The sequence below is a fragment of the Brachionichthys hirsutus genome, chromosome 8 (genome assembly GCF_040956055.1).
Source record: "Brachionichthys hirsutus isolate HB-005 chromosome 8, CSIRO-AGI_Bhir_v1, whole genome shotgun sequence".
Lineage (NCBI taxonomy): Eukaryota > Metazoa > Chordata > Actinopteri > Lophiiformes > Brachionichthyidae > Brachionichthys > Brachionichthys hirsutus.
In genome coordinates, this window is record NC_090904.1 from 15127576 (window position 1) to 15138478 (window position 10903).

At 46.0% G+C, this 10903-nt stretch overlaps 2 protein-coding genes across 2 annotated transcripts; one reads left to right on the top strand and one right to left on the bottom strand.

Annotated features, from left to right (window-relative positions):
- Nucleotides 1-1485: 1485 nt before the first annotated feature.
- Nucleotides 1486-5748, top strand: ttll3 (tubulin tyrosine ligase-like family, member 3). Its single transcript, XM_068742542.1, has 12 exons — nucleotides 1486-1501; nucleotides 1593-1711; nucleotides 1807-1966; nucleotides 2127-2182; nucleotides 2302-2430; nucleotides 2533-2647; nucleotides 2773-2853; nucleotides 2971-3151; nucleotides 3637-3785; nucleotides 4075-4318; nucleotides 4469-4904; nucleotides 5023-5748. The coding sequence occupies exons 1-12, from the start codon at nucleotides 1486-1488 to the stop codon at nucleotides 5746-5748; spliced, it is 2412 nt and encodes an 803-aa protein (XP_068598643.1).
- Nucleotides 5749-7406: 1658 nt separating this feature from the next.
- Nucleotides 7407-10532, bottom strand: LOC137898423 (class E basic helix-loop-helix protein 40-like). The gene is made up of 5 exons (XM_068742458.1): nucleotides 10484-10532; nucleotides 10341-10404; nucleotides 9939-10046; nucleotides 9514-9637; nucleotides 7407-9326 (listed from the first exon to the last, which is right to left on the bottom strand). The coding sequence occupies exons 1-5, from the start codon at nucleotides 10522-10524 to the stop codon at nucleotides 8428-8430; spliced, it is 1236 nt and encodes a 411-aa protein (XP_068598559.1). The 5' UTR covers nucleotides 10525-10532; the 3' UTR covers nucleotides 7407-8427.
- Nucleotides 10533-10903: the final 371 nt, after the last annotated feature.

Sequence of the window (10903 nt, forward strand, 5' to 3'; positions counted from 1 at the left end):
TATCTATCTATCTATCTATCTATCTATCTATCTATCTATCTATCTATCTATCTATCTATCTATTGTCTATCTATCTATCTATCTATCTATCTATCTATCTATCTATCTATCTATCTATCTATCTATCTATCTATCTATTGTCTATCTATCTATCTATCTATCTATCTATCTATCTATTGTCCATCTATCTATTGTCTATCTATCTATCTATTGTCTATCTATCTATCTATCTATCTATCTATCTATCTATCTATCTATCTATCTGTCTATCTATCTATCTATTGTCTATCTATCTATCTATCTATCTATCTATCTATCTATCTGTCTATCTATCTATCTATCTATTGTCTATCTATCTATCTATCTATCTATCTATCTATCTATCTATCTATCTATCTATTGTCTATCGATCTATCTATCTATCTATCTATTGTCCATCTATCTATCTATTGTCTATCTATCTGTCTATCTATCTATCTATCTATTGTCTATCTATCTATCTATCTGACAGTTTTTATTTTTTATTTTTGAACATTCCACACTGCAGCAGTCTTACCCTGAATAGCACACATCATGAGACGACACCTACCAGAATGTCTGGAGGAGGAGGAATGGAGCACATGCTGAGAAGAACACTCGACCTGCAGTGACGGCGTTGACTCTGTGATGCTCTGGGGCTGCTTTGCTTCCTCGGGCGCTGGAAACTCGCAGTGAGTGAACCTTTGGGGAAGAATGATCTAATCAGAACCGGTGAATCCATAACCCATATGTGAGGGAACTGAAGCTCGGGTGTCAATCAATATTCCAAAAAGTCAATAATCCCAAGTTTTTCTACTAAGACTTGCTGTTAGAAGAAGTCCTGGAACAAACTATAGTCAGATTTTGTTCCCCAGAGCATCCTTGGTGTGATTGAAGAGGGTGAGTTGCAGCAATTGCACCGTACAGAATATTAGAATACAGAATATAGCAAACCTTCCCATGAAGAATGAAACTCCTAAAGAACACTGCCAGTCTATAGGTTGGTGTCTGGCTCTATAAAGTACTAGAAACTCTTTTTAAGCAGGGGTGGAAATATTTTTAGTGTGCAGTTTGTGTTATACTCTGGAAATACACTGTAAAATCTGTTGTTTTATTTGGTTATTGCAAAGAGGTGATAAATAGTGTACAGTATTTCACCAATAACAGTCGTACGACAGCAGTGAAGTGTGCAGTAGGAGTAACCGGGGAGTTTAGTGTAGAGGTGGGATTGGTTTGCTGTGGTGACCCCTCCCGGGACAGAGCAAAAGAAGAAGAACCATTTGACCAATAAACCCAGTAAACAATTGGGGTGTAATAATTTTGCTTCCCTCTCGACCTAGAGTTAACCTGTATAATTATGAAAAACAATGGAATGATGAACACTAAAGCTTTATAACACATTTATGCTCCCAGGGAACTAACCATTGTACGCAGATCAGCTGAGGAGCAAGCTACTTCTAAAAAAGCATGCAACAAATATCATGTAAGTCAACATATATGTGCACATAATCTTACAAAGACACCTGGCTGTCCAGATTTTAATATGCTATCATTATTTGAGCCCTTTGTCTCAGTGTTGCAATCCACAGTGCCTCCAGTGGAGGGGAGGTTACATCGCAGCGTGTCAATCCTGCCAGTGATCAAACCAGACAGAATAAAAGCAGCTAAAACGCTGGTGGAGAGAGCAGTGAAGGTGATTAATACAAGCTTCACCTCTTCATATGACCCCACTATCCCAATAAGGTATGTGCTGTTTGATTGTGCCATCTCTCCTCTTCTTGTTATCAGTTGAGGAAAGTGTTTTCAGTTCATGGACCCTACCCTGTGATCCGCGCTGCCTTATGGGCCAGGGGGTGGGTGGAACGTCCTTTGCCTCAACCTGCCCAGAGAATACTTCATTGCCATTGTGATGAGGAGGAAGATGGTGACGATCGTGATGTCACATTTGGTAATTAGTCATATTATTTGTAATTTGTTGTTTATGGTTAAGCAGAATGGGTTTGTATCAAAGTAACTGGAGCATTAGTTTAATGGAGAAATAATACATTGTGTACAGAACACACACACACACACACACACACACACTTGCTGTGCTTGTCTCAATACAGAGAGAGCGGACGAAGGCCGGAAAGCGAAGAACCTTGATGACATGTATGACCTCACGGTGAGATAAAGAGGACCAACATGACACTGAGTGAATGGACTGTTATCCTTATCGTCTTTAATGCCATGTATTCCAGCTCGGCCAGTTCAATAACTGAGCTTTTCCCAAACTCTCCCTAGTCCCGCCTGGTTCGAAATGAAATGACACATTTCTACTGGACGACACGTCGGGATGAAGTCGACTGCCGCTCCTTACGGCACGATCAAATGGCCAATCACTATGCGAAGGCTGGAACATTCACCACTAAGGTCTCATCCCTACAGAGTTTATAATGACTGATCACCTAAATGCAAGTTGCTCAGCTCTGCCTGGGCATCGGCCGTATAGCCTCTGTGCGTATTTCATTTCAGGTGGGGCTCTGTGTCAATATGCGCAACCTCCAGTGGTTTGATGCAGCAGATCCGGACACTTTCTTTCCGAGATGCTACAGGCTTGGGGTGGAGGATGAAAAACAAGCATTCATAGGTCTGCCACGTGGCTCTACATGCTGTAGCTATATCAAAAATATTCTGACGTGTTCACATTTATTTAAGTGATCTCAAACACGTGCCCTTTCTCTCCTTATGTTTATTTCCCAAACAACAATGAAGAGGATTTCAGGAGGACGGCGTGCACCAGCCTGCTGCAGCATGTGGTCGAGATAAATGGATGGAGGAGAAATGGAGCAGAGGGTGAACACAAAAAAGCCCCAAAAAACCCACATCTCTGACAATCATCCTCCAGGCCATGATTTAAAGCGACTGACGGGATGCAGCAGACCCCATGCTGTTAATCTTGTTTCTCTCTAGGGCTGGAGAACGTGGAGCTTCCATTCGTTGGCCCAGGAATAATCGACATGGCTTTACAAGTGTGTCAGCAGTTCCTCAGTGCTTCGGAGCACAGTGACATTGACGCCGTTGCAGAAACACCCCCCTCAGTGAAGGAACAGCAGTGGGCAGGTTTCCTGCAAGACTACTACAAGGTTGTGCAGTGAGTATGCTTTCTAGGACCTTTCTGGGTTCCCAACAGTAGTCCTCCTTAGATCATACTGAATACCCAGGTTACCTTTCAAATCCACATACAGTATTTGCTCAAAAACTCACCATCATGACTGTGTTAAAAATAAATAAATGCCTTGATGTCAAAGTTGGAGAAATTATAACCTAGTTCAATTTGCATTTGCAAACACTACATGCTCCATTTAGCAAACCACCAGCGTTGCTTATGTCTTGAACTATAATCTTGGAATAGGTCCCAATGCTATCTGATTCTTGAAACTCAATATTAATATGAAAGAAATATGCTAAAATGTAAAGGATCGGTGTAAATCCAGAAGAAGGATCCACAATTGTATTTTTTCTCACTTAACTTTATTTTTTACGTCCATTATTGAAAATAGGGTTCTATTATATTGCCTGGTTTACGTTTCAGGAGCAATAGCTATGATGAATGATAATCTGTGTGACTTTGTACAGTGAAGCTGCATGGATCAGGGGCAGCGGTGTGTTTGTGGAGCGCTGCCAGGCCATGTTAGTGAGATTGCAGGTGGTTTGCCCTCAGCTGGATACAGACGGACTGAATAACATCTGGATCATCAAACCAGGGGCCAAGTCCAGAGGAAGAGGTGACCCTTTTATCTGTAATGATGATGAAACAGTTGTTCCATAAATCAGAATCTTTAACTTCATCCCCATCCTCATCCCCTAAATGTTCAACAAAACATTGTTTTAAAATGTGTTCCTTAGTTACTTTGTTGTGTGTTGTTTTCTTTTGATTTGAACAATAGAATAATGCACCTTCTGAAGGAACGTTAGTCTGGTATTTACTGTGAGAGGCATCATCTCCTCTCATTGAAGGGGCTGCGATCAATAATGCCGTTGTGATTTGTTGTGGGACTTTGTTTACCGGCTCAGGGATCGTGTGCATGGATCGCCTGGATGAGATCGTGGCACTGGTGGATACTGACAGGTCTCTGACCAAGGAGGGTAAGTGGGTGATTCAAAAGTACCTGGAACGTCCTCTGTTGCTCCACGGGACCAAGTTTGACCTCCGTCAGTGGTTCCTCGTCACGGACTGGAACCCCCTGACCATCTGGTTCTACGGAGAGTGCTACCTGCGGTTCTCCACCAAGCCCTACTCAACAAAAACTCTGGACAGGTCAGAGAGGGGGGTCAGTCATAAGAGAAAAAGAGAGATGCATTTCCCACTAACTTATATTGCATCTTGTTTGTTGTACTCACAAGTTTGATTCCAAACATTCTACCTCTACCCCTTCTACCACCTTACCTCCTCCGTCCTGTTCTTTAGCTCAATCCACCTGTGCAACAACTCCATCCAAAAGCACTTTCAGCCGGCTCGCGATCGGCATCCAGGAATTCCAGCTGACAATATGTGGTCCTGCTCTCAGTTCCGGACCTTTTTGAGGCAGCAGGGCCGTGGGGCAGAGTGGGACTCGGTAGTGGTCCCGGGCATGCAGCAGGCATTGATCCGGGCTCTGCTGACAGCGCAGGACCTGGTCGAGCCCCGCAAGGCAAGTTTTGAGCTTTACGGAGCTGACTTTATGTTGGGCAGAGAGCTGAGGCCTTGGCTCCTGGAGATCAATGCCAGTCCGACGATGAGCTGCTCCACCGCTGTGACTGCTCGCCTCTGCCCCGCTGTGCAGCTGGACACCCTGAGGGTGGTTCTCGACCGCCGGACTGATCCCAGTGCTCACACAGGAGGCTTCCATCTCATCTATAAGCAGGTTGGAACATCCTCACATATCATGCAGAAAGACAGTAGCTGCTCATTGGGAGATTAAAGGGAACCATGGATACATACCAAATGCATTCACCTGTGTTTCTACTTGATTGTCCTCCCAGGCTGCAGTTGAAGTTCCTCAGTACATGGGACTGAGCCTGCTAGTGGAGGGAGCCTCCCTAAGACGATCCAGACCTCCACATAGACAAGCTGTTTTTGCCAACCTACCTGTCACCATCCCTGCAGACCAGCCATCATCAGGCGAGCCTGAAACAACACAGAAACCATCAGGCCAGATGGCCTCAGTCTCTGCTTTGCATTGTCCAGGCAAGGAGAAGAGGCAGCTGCCATCAATGCCAACGTCTCCTAAGAGAGGAACAACAGAAATTCACAATTCATCTCGTGTTTACAAGTCTCGCTACAGTCTGGCACCGGACCAGCCTTTGGTCGTACAGACTGACCCTCAGAGGAAGGCTCAATGCTTGGGTGTTGGCTCCAACGGGGCATCTGTAGTCCCATGGAGCCTTTCCTTTTCCCTCAGCTCTCCTCACACCATGTCTGGTTGTAAAAGTCAAACGAGGCCAGATCACGGGCTACGCATTTCCAGAACCTTCCTGTCCCGTACAGCTGTTGATCCTCGGCAAAGGGCTTCGACCCAGATAGTTCCGTCACTCAGAGTTCCCCTTCCTGCTTTGGACGGCTTCAGCTTGCGACCAAATATCGTGGCTGGATCTGCTGCAAACATGTCGCCTCAAACCTGCAGCCCCAGGCGACAGTCGCTCCTCTGCACGAGAAGACAAAACCGACTCAGAGTCAGAGGAGTGTGCAAAGAGGAACATACGCTTTAATGGTATCCAAGGACAATGGTAGAACAGAGAGTGTCAATCAAGTTCTGCTGGCTTTGTTGCATAATTTTGTATTTTAATCAGGTAAAGGTTGATGAGCAACATGCTGCCTTTTCATTAAAGTGTCAAATAGATATGAGTTGTTGTCTCTGTCCAATCATCAGGAGTTAATTGTTGCACATTTCTTTGATAAATTATTTTATGATTGTCACAAATACAATCGCAGTGAAACAAACATAATTCAAATATATGATATGTTGTGGTACAATGATCACAGGTTATACAGTATATTAACGTCAGCATCAGGATGCAGGTATTTTAAATTCCCAGCAGGGGGCACTAAAAGCAAAATGATCTTGCTCTGTAAATTTACACAGGCCATTTATCACTTCTGTCATCCTAAAAAATAATTTCTGGTAAGTATTTGAGAACAATGGAAGAGTACTAATTTGTTGTCCAAGCTTATGAAAAGGTCCATCACATCCTGAAAAATAGACATTTCCTGAATGATAGAGGCAATAATACCCTTTTAAAGTTTAAGAAGCGTACCCTTTATTTTTTAAGGAACAATTTTAATCTGGGCTGCAAAACTTAAAACAATATCTGAATTTGCTTTGCTTCAAATGGTCAGATGGATAAAACTGACATGCCATGCATGCAGTAAAAGTATAAACAGTTTAGTCAATTGGCCTGCAGCTTCCAACTATTGATATCATTTCATTATAGAAAATAGATCAACTCCACGACATGATGGTTAATTCTCTCTAAAATCAGCTTGCAAATGGAATCTCATAACAGCAATACGATTTGGAAACAAATGAAAATCAATTTAAACTTAATCAGGTTAGGAGGAACTGATTACATCTAAGTCACACTGACTTTGGACGGGCTGGGCCAGCATACCAATGTAAAAATGCTGATACCTGCAGAATTGGACTAGATGTGAAAAATACCCCCCCCCCCCCCCCCCAGCAGAATTAAATGTTGTAGATCATCAGAATAACTTTGATTTGTGAAAGAAACAACATTGTGAGTGACCACATTTGTAGAAAAATGAATTAAATAAAGGTTAAAAAGATAATTGTGGAAAAGGTCATAATCTACCGAAACCGAATGGTTGTGCAGCACTTGGCAGTAACTACTGCAGTGATAACTGGTCATGAGTCTTTAACGTCGTTGTGGAGGAATTCTGTTCCACTTTTGTTTGCAATTGTTTTACTTCGTCCACATTGGAGGGATTTTGAGCAGGAACTGCTTGTTAAAGATCACGTTAAAACATCTCAATAAGATTTAATATTTCCTTTAAAGTCTCAGAGATCATCAAGATAATTTTTGGCGAAGGCGTGACGAGCCTTTGTGCTCGTTTTGCTGACCAGTGGTTCCACCTTGGAACTCTCCCGTGGAGAGTTTGTGCCATTTGTTCAGTTCTTTAGATGTTGTTCTAGGTTCCATGTGGCCACATGGATGAATAGTCCATGTCATTTCGGTAGGCTTTCCTGGTAGGTATTCATGAACCCAGACGGTTCAGCAGCAGGAGAGCCACCAGTGTTCTTGGTGGGAGTGCTGTGTGCTAGAGGAGAGCTAAAACTGCACAGAATGAATTTCATAGGAAGACCTTTTTGCACACATTCTTCTCAATCACAGACAAAAGTGATTTTCCATGGGAAACAATATTTTATTTATACACTTATATCATGTATATCGACATGTATAGACAAAAATATGTACATCAAACATCTTTCATGTAGGTCCCAAAATATAACATCTTAAGTACCTCTTTCTATAGAAAACTAGTCTTGTGGTAAAACGTATACATTCACTTCTCCTCCACACCTTTGACTCCAGTATGCAAACGGTAGAGAATAAACATCTGAGATTTAGAGCTTTTCACAAGGCAACAGCAAGAACAAACGCCAGGTTTGACTCAAGCACAAACGGACGTTGAGTATGCAGACCAGGTCCAGCACAGTGCTACAGTATGTACACAGTCTCTGAGTACACGACAGACAAGTGCCCACATTTGCACGCCATCGATCTCTTTGGATGGACAGAGTGCAAGAACAGGTATCAAAAATAGAAATGTACACAAAGTCTATGAGCAATAATTACAGGAAAAGCCATCTAAAGCAAGACTTCCCGTTCGGCGTGGGCGTGTGGCGGCCCATCCCGTCATCCATGCACCGCGTACCTTTACCCGGGTCAGTACATGCACGAGGAAACCCTGTTCTGGTGTCAGTCATCCTCGTGTCCGATTCAAAGGGTGCTTTCAGTGATAATAGCGGCGGTGATGTAAAGGGCGTAGGCGACAAATGCTTAAATATTACCACCAACATTTGAATCAAGACTTTGTAAAGTACAAAGACGGCATATGTCTCCATGACAACGACTACAGGTGAGATGCTTCAGTGTCACCGGGGTCTACATGTTTAACAGCAGCATCTAAAAAAACAAAAAAACATTTTTCTTTACATTCAACCAAGTGTGTGTAGGACTTTAAATGATACATGCAGTAGAAATCACTGAGCATTGAACATTCATCCAGAGCTGAGCGGCTGCCAGATGAGATGGATATTTCTCCTGCCACCATCTCCTCTGGATCAGATGAGAGTGAACAGTATTCAGGATGGACGGTGGAAAAGCGCAGTCATGTTCTCACTACTGTCCAGGAGCAGGATCATCGCTTCAGTCTTTGGTTTCCACGTTGAGGGGCGGTACCTGCTTTAATGCCTGAAGTAGGGCAGGAGAGTCCATGGGGGTCGGAGAGATGACTGGAGCCGGAGAGCCTCGCCTGGGAGACAGCATGAGCTGAGGTTGGCTGGGCGAGGAGCCTCCCATGCCTGGGTAGAGCATGGGCATCGCTCCGGGGTACCAGCACTTCTCCAGCATCGGCAGGTAGGCCGCAGCAGAAGGCGGGATGACGTAGAACGGCATACAGAAGGGATGAGGAGGAGCTGGGCGGTTGGGGGATACGCTCATGTAACTACCGTAACCACTAGAGGGCGATGATGATGACTCTCCACCCGAGAGCAGCTCATCCTCAGACGATTCCACCCGGGATCGTTTGTGGCGCAACTCTTCTTCCTCCTGTTTAATGCTGGAGCTCTGCCTCTCGCCCAGCAGTCGCTTCAGGCGGGTCTCTTGACCGCAGTAGTCTGGACGTCCCTGAGAGGCCCCAGACTCCGCCTTCTCCAGCTCTCCTCCGTAGCCACTGTCTGTATCTGTATCGCTGCCACTCTGCTCACTGCTGGTCGGCGCGTACGCCCTCTGGATGACGGGCACGCAGTTCCTTCCGTAGCCTTTGCTGCCGGGTTTAGGGGGTAAACTGGTGGGGGTCTCCTTGTGAGGTTGGTGTTGGCGGTAGGCCGCGATCTCCTCGGGGTGAGAGCTGAGCGGGGTGCGAGGTCGCACCGGGCTTTGCAGCACCTCTGAAGCCAATTTATGAAGGTGATTGATCACGTGGGAAGGTGTGAAGTCTTCATCGGCCTCATGATTGGCTAGATACTGAAGAATCTCCCTGGTGCACACATGGAACCCAGAACGGAACATCTCCTCAGACTTCTCCTGGCTGACGGGAGGCGGATCTGTAAACGCAACGAGAAACAGAATATCAGAAATTCTGCAATACGATAGGCTGTCCAAGGCAGGCGTGGATTTCCTTACAGTTCCGCACTCAGCTTAGTCATTTGCTTTCTTTTTAGCAAACCTGTCATATACATATATATATATATATATGTATCTGCGTATCTGCATCAGTGCTCTGCCTCTTACCGATCTGCACGCCATTCTGCAGCGCGAGGATCTTCTGCTGCTGCTGCTCCAGAAGGCAGGTGAGCGTTTTCACATGCTTGAGAGTCAGCTCTAAAACCACAGCCTTCTCCAGATGGCCCAGAGTCTGTGGGGAACACACAGCGTCAGCACGCCCTCGCACGCTGCATAACACGCCACCGGTATGCATGCATGCGACATCACCAGAAGCAACCACGAAAAAGAACCAATGAGAAAGGGCGTGGAGAATTAGAACCTGTAAACCCGATCGACTCAGTGGAGTTTTTTTGGGGTGCGTTTCTTGAACTGACTACGGAAAGGATAAATTTCCAATGGACGCAAAGCAGGTGACGCAATACCCCCGAGCAGCCACCGGACGGCGCAAGGCTGCAGAACGCAGCCGAGCTCATCAACCGGCGCGCACTTACCGTGAGTTTCAGGTGCTCGGGCAATAAATCTTTCAGCTGCGCGATGCACTCGTTGATCCGGTCGCGCCTTTTCTTTTCGATGAGCCTGTGCGGCAGCTTGTAGGTTTCCTGCGCGGACAGACAGACAGACAGACAGTCAGACGCGGCTGCGGCTCCTCACAGACAGACAGACAGACAGACGCGGCTGCGGCTCCTCACAGACAGACAGACAGTCAGACGCGGCTGCGGCTCCTCACAGACAGACAGACAGACAGACGCGGCTGCGGCTCCTCACAGACAGACAGACAGACAGACGCGGCTGCGGCTCCTCACAGACAGACAGACAGACAGGAGCTGCGTCATCGATCAAAGATTCTTTATGAAAGCTTATAGAAGTTGGCAGGAAGCAGAATCAGCACCGACCTTGCTCTCTTCTCCTCTCTTCAACCCGCGCCGGGGCTTATAAACGTACATCGGGAAATCCATCCTATAATAATAATAATAATAAATACAACAACCAGATAATAAGAGATCAGAATGATCAATAACGACTGTTATAAACTCACCCCTGCACGTCCGGCGGGTGCGCGCTCGGGATTCGCTCCATTCTTTTAACTCCCGTTAACGTCGAGGTGCTTTTTTATTTTCTGTTTTTCCGCTGCAGTCACAAATAAAAACGCTTTTACTGACGCGTGATTTAAAATGTCTGTCGAACAGAAGTCTTTCGCTCCTGCGGTCTGACCGTGGGTCTGAGATCCACGCCGCTGCCCTGTCGGTGGCGCGTCGGGAACGTGGGGGAGGACCGGGAGACGACTTAAATAAACCCAGTGACTCCCCCCCGCTCGGCCGGACCCAGCGCCGTCACATGAGGCTCACGTGTTCCACGGCGCTGTCTCCTCGGCGGGAGGGACGGCCCACCTTTCACCGATACGCAGCCTGAGTGGACGACGGAGGCCGACGTCACGGCGAGGGGCGGGGCCCGCCGG